The sequence below is a fragment of the Spea bombifrons genome, chromosome 3 (assembly GCF_027358695.1).
Source record: "Spea bombifrons isolate aSpeBom1 chromosome 3, aSpeBom1.2.pri, whole genome shotgun sequence".
NCBI lineage: Eukaryota > Metazoa > Chordata > Amphibia > Anura > Pelobatidae > Spea > Spea bombifrons.
In genome coordinates this window covers 95,978,912-95,996,379 of record NC_071089.1, presented here as the reverse complement: position 1 = coordinate 95,996,379, position 17,468 = coordinate 95,978,912, and the positions used below count along the sequence as shown (strand labels likewise).

The 17,468-nt window shown below is 40.6% G+C and overlaps 1 protein-coding gene across 1 annotated transcript; it reads left to right on the top strand.

The window, feature by feature from the left end:
• The first annotated feature begins 13,243 nt into the window (after positions 1–13,243).
• On the top strand, positions 13,244–14,971 carry PAQR9 (progestin and adipoQ receptor family member 9). Its single transcript, XM_053460679.1, has one exon. The coding sequence runs from the start codon at positions 13,542–13,544 to the stop codon at positions 14,592–14,594; it is 1,053 nt and encodes a 350-aa protein (XP_053316654.1). The 5' UTR covers positions 13,244–13,541; the 3' UTR covers positions 14,595–14,971.
• Positions 14,972–17,468: the final 2,497 nt, after the last annotated feature.

Here is a 17,468-nt window from a genome sequence, read left to right as displayed (position 1 = left end):
ATGAAAATGATGAAAAAACATAAATGAAAAATTGTATCTCAAATCTCTAAATATGAAATTAAAAATTTCCTTTGTTATTATATGCTCATCATTTTGTAAATATTGCTGCATACAATGAACTTTTCACCATTTAACAGTTGCTTTTGAACATTTGTACACATAACGTTTCATTTTTTACAGTTTTATTTTTGGTTTAGCTTATGACAAGCCATTTGGGTGCAGACAAAACAGTCTCAGACATGAACAGTCTCAGACAATTAACCCCCTCCATTACCAGACACGAGCTGTCTCAGACAATCAACTACCTCCATTACCAGTCGTGAGCTGTCTCAGACAATTAACTCTATTACCATATATTACACACAGTCACACAAACAGACACATATCACACACACAGTGGGTTTTCTTACCTGGTGCTGGCTGCAGCTTACCCTTAAGGGAGAGACTCAGCCAATCAGGAGAAGCTTCTGAACTCTCAGACCTCCCTCACCTTAGTAAGGGCACCTCTTCCAGCCCCCTCCCCTTTGGGGAGAAAAAGTTAAGAGCTTTTTCTCCCCAAAGGACCCCAAGGACAGCCAGACCCTTTACAACTGTAAAGGTTGCACCCACTAATGGTGGCCCTGTCCAGCCGCGTTACATAATAACTACAAACACATTTAATGGAATTCTCGTATTTGATAACCTTAAGTGAAATTGTCTTCACTTCCACTGAAAGATATATGATCTGTATTTATTTTCACTTCAGGAGACAAAGAGTGCATATTAAAGTGCTTTGTAAGTACTTAAATAAGAATTCTTCAACCTGTTAACAAAAAAAAATACTTTACAAGAAACTGCAGCTCCAGCGCTGCGGAGCAAGCACCCTCTCTGTGGTACCATACTTTCACCACTTATGACTGCTTGAAGGTGCAAAAAATGTTGCTTATTTAGGCTAGAGAGTGTCCCATTAGGTATCCATAAATAACTGCCTTGGTTATTTTTCACTTGTGCTGTGACAGCTATGTTGTTGTTAAAGTTGCTGATCATGAGAATAACTTTACAAAGTATCTGTGAGGATGTAGCCACTAGGCGGTCTCTAGTGCTATACATACATGTAGATACAATGTATAAACCATGCTGATTAAGCACATCAAACATGTTACTCGTTATTGGTTGGGTAGATAGTAGGATTCCAATACAATCTTCACATAGGGATGATGGGAAGTGAATGACAATTTGCACAATGCCTTCTTGCTTGCAGACATTCTGCTCCTGCCTGTTCTCACATCAATTTCTTCTTGATTGCTTTTGGCAGCTTGTCAGTTGGTCTTAAAGTCAATTATCTGAGAGATATGGACTAATTCAGCAGCTTGCAGGTTGTCCTTCATGCCAATTGTTTCTGAGTTCTGCTCAACACTCAACAGCAGCTTGTGAGTGTGACAGTACCATTAAAGAAGTGGTGAGAATTCTTCAAAATCGCTGCCCTTTGCACCTGCTTTCCTGGCACCTACATCATACACTAACTTTCTGCCACGATATAGGGCTACTAACCCTGTCGGAAATTTTAGATTTGAAAAATATAATTTTGATAAACTTTAAAATGGCACATAATTGTAATATTCTGTGCTGGATTCTGCTATACTTTTTTGGGTTGTATACAATAATTATATACTTTTTTGTTATCTTCATATTATGCCTGTGCCACTTAAGGGATCTCTTATATAACTCCTCATCCAAACATCAGTCAAAACCTGAAGGGTGAAAACAAGGTACAGGTTTATTCAGCAGGGCTCTCGTATTTATAAGTGAAGAACTAGGTGAAGAACTAGGTGAAATACAATAATCTGCATCAATAAAGTCGTGCATCCTGTAAAGAGAAGTAAAAGAAAGCTATAGGTCATTTTGTCTCTTAAGACCTGGGTTGAAAAGATTATTGGCAAACTACAGTTGCCTTGAAACAGAGTGCTGTCATTCCTTCAAAGTCCTCTCCTATGTATTACATCACAGAAAATACTGAAAAAAAGGTATTTAAAAAAAAGGAATAAACTTATTTAAAATCCATACCATAGTAGCACATAATAAAGTGAGAAAGTTGGGGGGGGTATTTGTGGAACAGCACCTTTAATATGAACACGAGAGGTGCGTGCTTTTCAGTAACATAGAATTTATGCAGAACAAATGAACGTTTTCAGAAATATTGGAAATTGACCACCTTTTTCATTTCTTCCTCTCCTAGCGGTCTTCCTAAAAACAGGAAGTGCAAGCAGGAAGCATACCTAAGTGGCTGCTTTGATGTTTAGTTAGCACGCATGCGATTGGCTGCTGCTACTCTCTTCGATATGATTGGGAGCTCTGGAAATTGAAGTAAAAAAACCCCTATGGAATATTTGAGCCAATCCGTGCCCCAGGAATTTGGAACATATACACATCAACATACATTTTAAGATATTTTCCATAGCGGTTTTGTGATTTTTCTCTTATTAATTACATTGCAGAACTACACACAGTGTCTGAGGTGGGGTGTATAATATGTATATATCATATACACTGGCATTTTTTTAATAACAACAAAATCTCCTGTCTCCACTGAGGTAAATGTTTCTGGCTGAGTCTAAATAAAGAGACTTGGATGGTATGTTTAATCAGCTTAAGCGTAACTTAATAGATTTAAACTAAAGCAACACTTGGCTGTTTCTTAATATCAAATTTAAACAATGGACGTCTTACTATTATGTAGAACAATAAGCAGAAAAAACAACCTAGTTGCTCGGTGCTACTTAATTCAATGAGACGTAACTCAAGACTATTCTTCAAGATCTGAGCCAATGTTTCGGCTCATGAAGGGTCTTTGTCAGGGCATTCAACAAGAAGAGTACGACAAAGACCATTTATGTTATATTGTCTATTAATGTTATGTTGTCTGTGTGTGTGTTTTATGATGCAATACTAGTATTGTTCTGCACGTTTACTTGGTGTGCACATCTATTGTTAGTACCTGGAGATCTGAGACAACAGCTGTCATTTTGGTCAAGGAACCTTTAACTCTGTAAAGACTAGTACTTAGAGAAAGCAAACCCAGAGCATACAGAGAAGACACGTTTTACTCCATCTTGGTTTGGATCGATTTTCGTCAAAGCACTGATCTGTAGGGTCATCCACAAGAGATGCTCATCTCTAGATCGATGTCTTAAATACATAATTGAACAGCTAGTTAGACTCGTTAAGTCCTTTGTGTGCCATACCAATCAATCAATACTGTTTTACCTCATAATGAAAACATAGAACATTTGTCTTTCTAAGCTGCATCACCAATTGTGCTTATTTTGGACTAAAACTCATCTATTTCTTGGTCAGATAAGGTCTGGTCTCTACAGAGTATAATACATGTAGCTAAACATATGATATATGAAGAATACTGATTTACAGCAACTGATTCCTCAAGAAACGAAATATTTCAATGTAGATGGTTTTAACGTGACCTTCCCACCCGTGAGGAACTTCGAAGGTTTTAGATAGAACATATATTATAGTTTATTATAACGGAGTATAATCCAACAAATGTATCACTATGACAATGTCTGCAGCCGATGTTGGATATAATTACGTATCGATAAAGACATGCAGAACATTCAGTCCATAATAAGTTATTAGATTTGAGGATTTCTTACAAGTGATAAAAATACACAAATATTAATAATTATGCAAATTAGTTTCTGTGGCAACAACTAAAAGGGTCTGCTTTTGTGTCACATGATAATTTAGGTTCCTGGCAAAAAATGTGGAATGACAAACTTCTACTTTACTTACAGCACAATAAAATGGGCAAATTAGATGAGCCAAATGATTCTTATCTGCTGTCAAATTCTATGTTCCTATGTTGTATCAAATAATTATAGTCAGCAGAGTTGATGAAACGGCATCCTTTTAAAATGTTTCAAGGAAAGGCACCAAAATGCCACAATGATTATGTACATTATTCTAATTGACAAACTGACAACCCCCACTAAACCCATCAAAAACTCCCCAAAGATGGACTTTTGGCTGGACTTCTAATTAACCTCTATAGTGTTAATAAAGATAACTGTGTTGCTGCATTTTTTGTAATTTTACAGCTGGGAAATTTTCATAAACACAATCTAAAGTGGCAATCAGCAGCCATAATGAGAAGCTGACCATGTGTTAAAGCAGTGTTTGTGCATCAGAGCATGAATGCTATTATAATACGCAACATTTACTCACCAGAAGCTTCAGATCATCCACTGTGTAATTTCAAAGTCATCACGTGGCATCAATTCCTTTGGCTACAAAGAAATCTAGACCAAAAGTAAAATGCCAGTTATGTATGTTCTAGAAAAATGTGTGGCTGAAATATATAATGGTATAGGCAATGTTAGGTAGGAAGCACGGTTGAGTCCTTATGTAACTGTTTATTATCTTAAAATCATTCTGGAAATGAACAACCAACACTATGTACAGAGAACTGCACCCCAACCAGTACTAGAACCAAAACAGATGGTGATATGATTAATCAATTGTCTATGTGTCTTAGGCAAATGGTGAAAAGTAGAGGTAACTGGGTGTTCACCCTTTGGAAATCTAACTGGATGCTGGTTTACCATCATGTAACACCAAAAGCCTTACGCACAGACATATTAAATTGCAGTAAACATACAGCTAACATACTTGAACCAGGTGAGGGCCTGGGCATGATCTGGCCTGAGGAGAGCTAAGCCAGGTTGCCCATTAGCACAACAGATCACACGGGTGAGCCTAGGGTGCCTGGGTGCAGGACTTCTTTGGCACCTTCTCCCCAAGGCAAGTATCACACATAATTACACACAAACTAAAACATACTAACATGTAAACTCATTCTAACACCCACCCACACTAACACAATACATTAACACACAAACTCACTCTAACATCATATACTTAAACTATATGCTAATACACACCCGTTCACACTGACCCCTTATGCCAACACCATATGCCAACACACTCTAATAACATATGACTACTCACTCTTACACAATTTTAACACCACACACCCACTCTTACCTTGCACATAGCACATTACTCTGCCGCGCTACTAACGGAGGACCACATAGCGCTGTGTTATGTGACCTGGCTGAGCACCTCCTTTACAGGGGTGTCTGGTTTATTAGGCTCTAAACTGAATAATTCACACATTAGCAGGGGCATGCTGGGCCGGGGGGCAATTGCCCCCCAGGCCGCCCTGAATCCGGGCCGGCGGGCTGGCCAGGCAGCCGGCAGACGAACATTCATGGCAGCCGCAAAGTTAAAAACTAAGCGGCTGCCACCGGGACCTCCAAAAACGATGCGCGCGGCAACTGTGGCTGTGCGTCGGGACTTGATGTCAAATCCCGGCGCACAACACTGAAGCCACGCCCACCGTCTTCCGCGCACCGGAAGGACAGGACACAGAAGAGGAAAAAGAAGAGGAAGAATGAAGAGGAGGAGGAAAAAGTGCCAGTGCCAGAGGAAAGGTAGGAAAATATTAGTAAGTGTGTGAGAGTGATGGGTGTTATGCTGTAGTTTATGATGAATGTTTGTGAATGAGGGCTTCAGATTGCATGGAAGTGTGGGGGATAGCATGGCATAGGGAGGCTGTCTAGGCATGATAGGAGTGTGATTGCTGTTATCAATTGTTTATTTTTTTCGTCCAATAATTCAATAACGCTTTAATTTCATTAGGCGCCAGTGGAGTGACTGCTATCAATGTCGCTCGCAGCCGCTTTGGTGGCGCAATGGGCCACTTGACTAGACTTGCCTCCCAGGCCTTAGGCTGCCAGCCCTCCCCTGCACATTAGTACTCGTATCCGGATATCATGTAAGTGCTGCATAAAATATTTGTGCTAAATGTCACACAAGAAAGCATCTGAGTGGCCTAGAATGTTCAAATGAGAGCAGCCAAGGGAGCAATTGTCCCTCTTGCTAGTTGTCCCCTGCCTTGAAACACCAGCCATTAGAAATGAGCTCAAAGACACCATGGGGCATTCCAGATTTTGCCTCAGTGATTTTAAATATTAAATCATTTATTAGGTTCCATTGCCCAGTCATACAAAGCACAAGCTAAAATTAAATACCCATATTGCCAGTTGCTGCAACATACAGATTGAGGTTGGAGAGGGTACAAGATACATTATTACATTTAGGGATCGCTTACAAATGATAACAAATATACAAATAGGAATGAATGTAATTTCCCACTTTTCTATTAATGTTTAATTGTCATCCAAATCCCTCTCCCATTTGAACAATTTCCCAAAAGTTATATTCATGATAGGGGCATTAAAATTTGTGTATGTTTTGTATGTATGGATCTGTATGTTTTGTTTATTGGGTAAGATGCCAACCCGTTATTTGTTGTATTGAAGATATATTTTTTTCAATGAGGCATCTGCCACCCTCTTCATGTTTGACTACTTGGGTTGTATTGGTACACACATCACTAAAGTGAGGGAAAAATATGTAACTACCCCAAATACTTAACTTATTCAATAACCAATGGGTTGAAATTCAAAAAATGTAAATGTACTGCTTGTTGGACAGAATGGAAGCTATGAAAAAACACATAATTAGCTGGGATTCTGGGTGATTTGTAGTGTTGAACCAAACCTTAATTAATCAGTACAGTCCGTCACCAGCTGTCTGCACAAGGCAAATGATCAATTTAATGGATCAGCTTGCAAAATGTCTAATTCCCTGAAGGCCATTTAACTGTAGAAGACCATTATCCACCTACATAATGAAATCCCACGTGTCCACAGATGGTTCATGGACAAGTCTCAGAAAAGCAAAGCCATTTTTGCACACTACGAGTGGCAGGTGTACATTATGTTTCCCAATGGCATAGATAGACCAAAACAGAAGAAAGGAGGATAACATTTTCTGGATCAATTTACATCATCTGATCAAGGCTACAAAGATTAGTAGGAAAGGTATAATAATGAAAAAGTGTATGATATTCCTCAAGCATACAAATGCATTATGTTTTCTTGCTTACTTGTTGTGATGGAACTTAAAACAGGATGGAGAAGCAAGATAGTAGCACTCAGCACAACAGAAAATAAAAGGTATCATTAAAAAAATCCTTGAGTCAGCTGTGTGTCAAGTTAAAAAATATTGATTTGTACCAAGAAAACAAGATAAGTTTTGGACTTCAACCTTTTGTGTTTACTCGTAAAATGGAAGTACTCCATATCTGACACTCTATTCATCTTCCCCAAGACTATGGCCAGGGCATTTAATGTAAATGTTCCTCCGTTATCCTAATCACTCTTGTATTATGGTTTACATAAACAACCTTTCTACATCTGCAATATCGTGACATAGGATGTGGATGATATGGCCAAGCAAAATCACAAAATATCGACAAATTTGAATACTTAAAGACAATTGCACAACCGTCATGCATACCCCTTTGTTTTGCAGACTCCACATTCAACTCCAGCAACTGTCTACAACCTTTCCGTGCTTCAGTATAGCTACACAAATCAAATGTATCAAAAACAACTTGGTGACCAAAGACAGAATGCTAGCTGTAGTTAGCTTTAATAAATTTAGTTATGATAAAGCATTTGAGAGTGTGTTTGGCCATTTATAATGTTAAGTCAATGAGCTGAAACGGCAACTCTCCTGCCAACCCTCTCTTTAGTGAATAAAAACCTATGTCTCCCGCAGTGCTTACACTTGCATAGCCCCAACATTTCCTTTGTCCAAAGCAGGGCAACTTTATTGAGAGGTGGGGATGAGGTGTGCTTGAAGCAGGACTGCCCTATCTGTCCAACTTGTGACTCTCAGCTTCCATGGTTCACCAGATTGTCATTACTGAGCTGGGATTAAGGTCTGTTCTGCAACATTACAGATCCTGATCGATTTCACAATCTGTTGTTTGCTCAGGGTATCAGAGGATCTCTCCAGCTGGCCCATGGTTTGCAAAAGCAGGACAGATGGGGTGATCGGCAGAGCACTATCCTGCTTGAATCAGAGAGATTCTGTCCTTGCATTCTAACACAAGGAAGAACATGGTAGTGGTAGTAAGTAGTAGAAGTAATAATTAGTAATGATAATTAGTAGTAGTAATAGTAGAAGTAGTATGTAGTAGTAGTAGTAAGTAGTAGTAGTAATTAGTAGTAGGAAGTAGAAGTAGTAGTAGTAGTAATAGTACTAGTTGTTATAGTTAATACTAGTACTTAGTAGTAGTAATTGTAATAGTACTAGTTCTAGTTAATAGTAGTAGTATTACTTAGTGGTAGTAATTAGTAGCAGTAATTAGTAGTAGTAAGTAGAAGTTGTAGTAGTTAGCAGTAGTAATAGTAACAGTACAGGTAGTTATAGTTAATATCTGTAAGTAGTTATATTACTTAGTAGTACTAATTAGTAGTAGTAAGTAGAAGTAGTAGTAGTTAGCAGTAGTAATAGTAACAGTACTAGTAGTTATAGTTAATAGTAGTAAGAAGTAGTAGTAGTAATAGTACTTTGACTATATGAAAAGTCCAGCCATGGAAAATTGCCAGTTTGGAGACACTGAATTTAATTGATCAATGTTAGTTTTAAAATGAAATATTGTGTCTGTGAAATGTTCTAAACATTCTTTTACAGAACCAAAGGGGATTAAGCATGGGGATATTTAGGAATATGGCCGTTCCGCTCTAAACTGGAGAGCGTGAATTTTCTGAATGCCTGTTGCAGTTAGGATGCATAGCTAAAGAAAGTTTTAATATGGCTTGTGGTGTTGGTGGAATGCTTTAAACACCGTGTTACAGACTCACACAGGATCCAAGTGCGCCAACTGCCTTTTGTCACTGTGACATTGAGTGTGTTTATACGTTGCTAAGCAACAGCACAAGCACTTACATAATATGCAGAGCAATACTGGTGTTTAAAGTAAGGAATTATTTAATAATATCACTTCAACCAAATTAAATGTGTCCTCAGTAGGTATATTTTAGTTAAATACTGGATAAGCTCATGAAAATGTCATTGTAACTTTGGGACCTAACTACACACATGCAGATGTGTTGCTAGGGGCTACTAACTCTTCAGGATCCGGAATACAGGGAATATAAAATAGAGGAAGATAAACTTAGAACATGTCACCCAACATCCACGAGTCCATAGCGGGACCTTTGTTGGGGGTTTGACCTTTTTCAAAGTCATGCTGAAGCCATTTGGCCTAAAGGCTCAAGCCTAGACGTTCTCTGAAACTAGCAACACTGTGGCCCTAAGGAGAAATTGTTTTTGATATATCGATAGATGGATGGATTGATAGATAGATAGTTTCTCTTAAAACTGACCAATCAGTGTGTCTAGCACACATCTGCAACTTGCATTCTGCACATGAACCCATGGGGGCATAGAAGATCTACTAGCCAACATCAGCTATAACGCCGGTACAAAGATAGACGAATGTGTCAGAACATTCCTTGTTTTGGCTTGTGATGCCATTTATAAATAACAATTACAAGTTCAGCTTCTGGGATTTTCATTGCACTAGCAGAGTGTTAATAAAACAGCAGGTTCTTTTACTCTTAACTATCTCGTATGTGAGCACAGCTCATGCTTCGGAGATGACATCAGGTCCCTTATTAGAAGGCTAGATGACATACGGTTATTTCAGGTCACTCAAGTATTCTAAGGATGATTCTCCTTTAGCATTGTAGTAGGTTTTTTGTTTTTTTTTATTTCCCATAAATGTGTTTCCTGCCTTAACGTTGTGAACAGCAGATTTTGAAATTACCTAAGATCCCAGCCATTGTCACATTTATGAGAAATATGCAAACTGTTATCTGGTTTTTTTTGGCCATGCAGTAGGATGTCAGAAGGTGCTAAGTGGCAGTTTCTGCTCACTTTTGGAAGGACACCAAGTACCTTATGGTTAAATATTGTGGTAGGTCAATGGATGTAAACCCCAGATACTCCAAAAACAAAAAGACTTTATTTTTGTTTATTTTAGTAAATAGATTACTGTTTTATTGTAAAAGGTAAAGGTCATCCTTACTAGGTTTCATTTATCTCCTGAGCTTGGCTCTGATTTCAGGTTACTCTCGTGTTGGGGTCACCATAGCCTAGATTTCCAAGTAAAACTGAATTGGTTGCTCAGAAATATTTCCACTGGTCGGTTGAAGAGTATTTTATCTTATCTGTTTGTTATTCCATGATAGCAAACTGAACAAACCGCTAGTGTGCTCAGTAAACACGACTATGAACTCTCTGGTATGAGAGGTGCTTTGGTCACCTTTTTAGCAATTTTTTTTTATAGTTTTGTCTACATTCTTGCCTGTCACACATTCAAAGAATTTACTCCATCACACAGCATAGAGACTGGAAATGTACTTGTCAGGACATGATGGATTTTTTCAGCATGGAGTATATATTAGAGCTCCGTCCAACATTATCAATAGAGCTAATGCTGTCATAGGTGAAATCTACGATACACACTGTTTATGGCTCAGGATAATAACGCATCACGGACAGTCCAATATCAGAGGGCTTTATTCACTTTAAATCAAGACACGTTTCTGCTGCAAGTATAATGTGAAGAGATTAAAATTTTCATCTCAGTACGACTCTTGGGAAGCAAAGGAGACACCGCCCATCAATTCATTGATACCCATGGGCATCTGCTGGGGGGCAAGGGGGCTGCCATCTCTTTCCCGATTTTGTTGTCTTATATTCCTCCATTCCTGGTATCTCCTTTCCCCTGTTTACCTTATATTCCTCCATGCCTGCTGTCTCCTTTCCCCGATTTATCTCACATTCGTCCATGCCTGCCATCTCTTTCTCCCTTGCCTTATATTCCTCAATGCCTTCCATCTCTTTCCCCCTTTATGTCAGATGGAAAGAGATGGTAGGCATGGAGGACGAAAAGGGTGAAGAGATTGCAGGGGTTGATGAAGAAAAGACATAAAGGGGAAAAGACATAAAGAGGAGAAAGAGATGGAATAAATGTAGGGAATTTGGGTGCAGTTTGTTGCTGTGGGTTTATATCGATTGCTATGGTGTTGTATCTGGTGCTGTGGCATTATGTCTAGTGATCTGGATCTTTATGTGGAGCCTTGGGTTTATATCTTGTACTGTGGGTTTGTATCTGGAGCCGTGGGTTTATATCTTGAGCCGTGGGTTTATATCTTGTACTGTGGGTTTATATCTTGTACTGTGGGTTTGTATCTGGAGCTGTGGGTTTATATCTGGAGCCCTGGGTTTATATCTTGTACTGTAGGTTTATATCTGGTGTGGTTTTATATTCTTCCATGCCTGCCACCGCTTCCCCCCATTATATCTTATATTCATCCGTGGAATATAATTAACACAGTAACACTAAATGCAGATTTGACGTGTTTTTTTTTATAATTCCGGTGGAGCATTCAACTGTGTTACATAAAAAACATCAGAAAAACATTTTAACGCTCAAATCACACAATGGCAGCTTGATACTTCTATTCGGCTTTTGCATCAGGTTTTCCAACCCTTTACATGCCTGCGCTTAATGTGATAATTACTATGCCCCTCCCCTTCATGACATGGTAAAAAGGGTCCAGAGCATGTATGACATTAAAATTATGCCCCCCTCCTTGAAAAAATGTCTGCGGACACCCATGTTTATACACTTTGAAAAGGTCTTTCAAAGTGTTCTAAATGATGTATCAGCCATACACATCACGCCGTGCTTTTAACCGAAAGATAATCACTACTAAAAGCATCTGGCGTGGAAAGGATTAAAGCATTCGAGTCATTAGAGGAATATTTGGTGCTGAAGTGGTTAAAAGAATTCTAAACTGGGCAGTTGCCTTCATGGCTCCTCCATTGATAAATGCGAGCAGATCTGAGATACAATTAACCAAAGTGCAGAATGAGTTTATTAGTGAACCGATATAATCAAAATGTCTGCCCCATATGTCCCAAGCATGACCTTGGACGGGGAAATATAATCCAGAGAACAGGGCTCAGGACAAGATGAAATCATTAAGTCGCTGCCAAGTAAGTTCACGATACGCTGGCGGAAACCCTAGTTGAATGTATCTTACTACTAAATAGGCATTACTACAACCCTTACTTCTAAGAAATGAGATACTCAATGTCCGTCGGAGGAGAAGAATAAGGAGATATGTGCAGGTATAAAAATGATAAAGAGAAAAAACCTTTGCCCGGAGCTATGAAATCATTAACAGCAACTTTATAGCTTCGGGGTGCAGTGAGACCAGGGTAATAAAGACCAGGGGCTCGATTCACTGACCCATCGAAACCTTGACTGATGTTGATGGAGGTGGCTTGTGATTCACTTACCTGACTCTGCTCAGATATGATTTCCATTGTTATAGTAAAGATTCTAAGTGGCGATTGCTGAAAAATTCGGTATTGATTGCAATAGAAAACCCTTTGTACCCAGAGATAGGATGGGCTGCGCGGGGTCTCTGCACGCCTACGATTGGATATATTTTTACACATATATTCGAGATCGCAACCAACTAGAACTGTTTAGACACGTCCAAAGAAATGTAATGCACCGTAGCAAGCTGAGACAGACGCTCCGCCTGTACGCAGAGGGGGGTTAAAAGCACAGTCTGAAAGTGACAATTTAACCCCTTCAGTGTCCCTTCAGCTTTTATAACATGACCACGCTATATCAGCACCTAATACGGTTACAGCATGCTACTTAATTCATTTTTATAATTGAATAATCTTGCACATTTTAAAGACTTACTTGGGCTTTAGGGCGATAGGTGGAAATGTTAAGTCCGTGTAGTTATAATACAACTCTACTGAGATTTCCACACATTTCCGTCTCACCAGTACATTACTGAACTTCCTATGGATATTTAATTCATTTCATCGGATGCGCAGTGTTTTGCTTTAATCTGAGCACATCTAAGGGGCTAGCCATCATTTTGTGGATTAGTGCACTGGGAGTTGGATAGTTTTACTTGCGAGTATGATTTTAAGGTGAGATCTGCATTTTCTTGAAAAGTCTGCGCTTTAGACTATTTCCCACCTCTATCATTAGAATGGTATAGCGTCAAGCTTCTCTCCTTTCTACATACAAGCCTTCTTCGTTTCATCAGGATCGTTCCATTACATATATCAATTACCTACAATGGAAAAGAGAAATCAGCCACCTAAATTGCCCCCACCCCGTACTGCACTGATCACTCCTCCCCCCCATACTCTCCTATAGTGTCAGCCTCTTATCTAGCATGAGCCTCAAGGTCAGAACTAACACCCACTCTGCAGGAATAATGGGGTCCAGCTCCTGAAAGATCTCCTGCCTGCTGCCCTTGAGGGGGTTGGAGGAATCGATAGAGCTCTGCTATATGATCCAAAGGACGATCAGATCCTCCGGGCTTTGAACTGCTCAGTTGTGCAGCCTCTGCATTACTAAGATCACTTGCTGCTGCGGCTGCTGCATTGATGCTGAAGGAGCAGAGGACCTCCTTGCAGCAGACAGAGCAGCATTGTGACTCCAGCCTCTGCAGCACAGATCGGACAGCCACCCCCTGCCCCTCTACCGCTAACAACATACCCCTGGTCAGATCGCCGGGATGCCCCTGCAGCCCTACACCAGAGACAAGGAGAAGTCCTCCCTCCTCCGCTGGGACGAGGTGCCCGATGATTTCGTGGAGTGCTTTATATTATCCGGCTACAGGCGGTTGCACCTCACCGCTCAGGAGTGCCTGGCCTCGATCTTCCAGCCCACCAACGAGACTCTGAATTTCTGGACCCACTTCATCCCCCTGGTGCTGTTCGTTAGCAAGTTTTACCAGATCTTCTTCTTGACCACGGACCTGCCCTTCCACCACCCTGCCCTGCTGCCCCTGTGGTGCTACGCGTCGGGAGTGCTGCTGACATTTGCCATGAGTTGCACAGCCCATGTGTTCAGCTGCCGCTCCTTGCGCCTGCGTGCAGCCTTCTTCTTTCTGGACTATGCATCCATCAGCTACTACGGCTTCGCCAGCACCGTGGCGTACTCCTACTACCTGCTGCCCAGGCTGAGCCTGCTCGACCCCGCCGTGATGACCCCTTACTTGCAGAGCCTGGGCTGGCACCGGGTGGATTACAGCATGCTGATGGGGCTGTACGGGGAGCTGGTGCTGCCGGTGGCCTTTGTCCTGGCGGTGACATGCACGGTGGCGTGCTGTAAGAGCCGGGCAGAGGACTGCTCGTACCCGTTCGCCATCCGCACCTTCGTGTTCGCGATGCCCCTGAGCATGGCGTGCCCCGTGATGATCGAGAGCCTCCTGTTCGACCTCAGAAGGAAGAACCCCATTCTCTTTGTGTATTTTTACCGGAGGTATTTCTGGCTGCTGGTGGCCGCTTTCTTCAATGTCAGTAAGATCCCAGAAAGGATCCATCCGGGGCTCTTTGACATCATAGGGCACAGCCACCAGCTCTTCCATGTCTTCACCTTCCTCAGTATCTATGATCAGATGCACTACGTGGAGCAGGGTTTAGAGCAGTTCCTGAAAGCTCCCCCGACCTCTCCAACCTTCCCAACCTTCTATGGAACCATCGGATACATGCTGCTCCTAACCCTCTGCTTAGGGCTGGTAGTGAGGACCTATCTAAAGGGACTGGCCAGCTCCAAACAGGATTAACCAAAGCTGCATGTGACAGGGTGCAACCACCAAGGATCTTCACCATCCTTTATCCGATGTCCCCCTAGCAGGGCAGGGTAACTACACCATTCACCTGGGATGCACTTTCACAACCCTGCAAAACAGAGGGATACTCTCTACCCTTTGTTTCAGTAGGGTGTAAAGGGTTCACCATATCAGTGTTAAATACCCCACACCATTCTTGGTGATTGTGATGTGCAGCAGATAGCTGTTCATTCATATGAACCTTGAACACACCAATGATGGCTGCAGCACACTGTTTGTGGCTCTGCAGAACCCATTGGTAGCCTTGGCCTGATTTCCTTTACTCTCTCTCCAAGGTGGCTGCATCCCCTATGTGGGATCAGAAATCTCAGCCTGAGCACTCTGTACTACTGCTTATGTTTCTGGAGACAGATACCAAAAGACTAGTCTTCTTTTTGCAGTTCTGGAACCCATACAGGGCTTCCAAAACCTCAGGACAGCTTTAGAATGAAAATACCATTACACAGCCTACAAAATCACAATGTACATTATTATTTTCTTAAAGGTTACACTGTATTTAGCAAGTGACCAGAAATACCAAACATTGTGTGGGTATCAAATGGTACCAGATGTTCGGTCCATGACAGCTTACTGAGTGCAATAAAAACAAAGTGCTGTATGGTTCCTGTCCATTGAACTGCATAAAGACCTCTATTCTTGATTATTCTGTATCCCCCCAACATACAAAGGGCTCAATCAAAGCCATTAGCATGACATACCTACCTTCAATCACAGCCATGTCAGAAAAATAATGTTAACAAAAGAATCATCCCCCCCCCCCTAAATAATCCATGTATTTTCAAATGAGCGATTGTATCTTTAATTGGTTTAAGTGCAATCCCTAAGGGGCATTAATAGCTATATTTAATTAGGATATTTTAAAATAAAACACGGGACACAAACTAGTAAATTATTATTATTACTGTTATTATTATTAGTATTATTTTAGAAATGCTTACATGAATTTTAGATTTGTCTTTTTCTAGGTCATCTGCACTGGGATTTAGTTCTTTCGATGTAAATAGGTTGGCAGCTGCATTATCTGCCTGCTAATGCGTTCTGTACTGTGCAATACCTAGATTCCAGATTCAACACACAGCATGGGCTGCTAGAGCCAGACAAGTCTTCAATTATGCCTGGCCTCTTGTTCTCATTCATAAATAGATTATCCTTTCTAGGCCAGCTGCTAGCGCACAATGTGATCCAACTGCAAAGAGCGGTTAACCTCAGCAGCGCTGGAACTGGAGTTTCTTTGCATGTATGGAGATGGTGTTACCACTTTAACCCTTTCGAGGTATTTGTGCTGAATTCTCGATACACTTGACACATACACTGCCCGAGGATTGAGCATCACATTCCAGTGTCCTGCTTAGCGGGTCCCTTTGGCAATGTATGTGTCTTGTATGATTTTTTTTTTAACCACCCCATTGCTGGGCTGTGCCTGTATTTTATTTCCTTTATTAGATTTTCATTTATTTCTAATGTATTTTTACTAGGAACAAAAATGTTACAGTATATGGACTGAGATTTCTCCAATTGGTGCAAGACCATAATGCCCAATTGCAACTTGTTTCATAAAAAAATCTTTATGGTCTCTGAAGGTAATGTACTGTTAACCTATTCATCACACAGGATGTCAAACAGGCTGCTACTTGCAATTACAGATGTTAATGGAAGTATATAGTACTCAATGTCACCAACTTCCAGATACATACATTGTCTTTAAATAATAAGCAGTTATTTAATTTTTAATTTCTGGCTTTTGTCTATTTCTTTCGGTAATGCGTGTTTCGCTGCTTCTGGTTGAATGCTAATCTGAGAGTGGATCTACGTGGTTATATCTTGGGTCAGTCTTGTTAGCTTGCTTTGCTTAGTAGCAAGTATCTAAATTAACAGCCAAATGTGCCACACACTGATATGGCTCTTGGATGGGACAAAGTGGAAATATGTGGAGCTGGTGGCTGGAGTGTTGGAACCTCGAATTTATGACTGGGGAATCCTACAGTGTGAGATGCTCTTGACTTGGCTGTCCTGCTGTTGGTTGCTTTTGTAGTAAATGTATGAATGGATTGGGTCTGATGTCCCCATCTTCCTGGTATCTACTACCTTGGCTGCTGTATTTTGAGTGAATTGACCCTCCTTGGTCATTTACAATAGCGTGTCAGTGTACAAAACCATTGCCTACTACAGACCTTTCTAGACAGAGACCAAAGGTTTCAAGAACTACAGTATTTTGTGGTTCTACATTGTTCTTTGAAGGAAGACTTTTCAGGCATAAAAATGACCTTCTTTAGAAGCAAGAGTCCCTCTTTGGGGTACAAGTCCCTCTTTCCTCCCTCAATTTAAGTAATTCACAATGTTTGCAGAGTGTGCATGCACCTTGGTGTTCTACAATCCTAAATGTCTAAATACTCTGAATACAAAAAGCAGAAAATTTGATTAAAATGTATTCAAACGAACGCATTATTATTCCTCGAAGTCATATACCACAATTCAATTAAACATTGTCACATCCCTAACCACACTTCTCAAACAAAGTCTCTTCTTTGGCCGTCTGGAATCTTGAGAAGAATGTCGGAATATGATGGTGCTAAAAAATCAATAAATAATAATTCTGAATCTAAGTACAATAAAAAGTTCAGCCATAGATGATGACTTGTGGTTTTCCAAAGCCTACATGCAGTTGAAGTGTTAGAGTAGGCTTGATGCCTAATCCAGAAAGAGGGCAGCAGAAGCATCATTAAACACTTATCTACAGCCACCAGACAAGCCAGAAGGCTCACACAACCACAAGGGATTCTGGGTATGCAGATAGGGTTTACAATGATC

Coding starts and splice junctions, on each gene's coding strand:
- PAQR9 (XM_053460679.1), top strand. CDS start 13,542: ATGCCCCTGCAGCCCTACACCAGAGACAAGGAGAAGTCCTCCCTCCTC.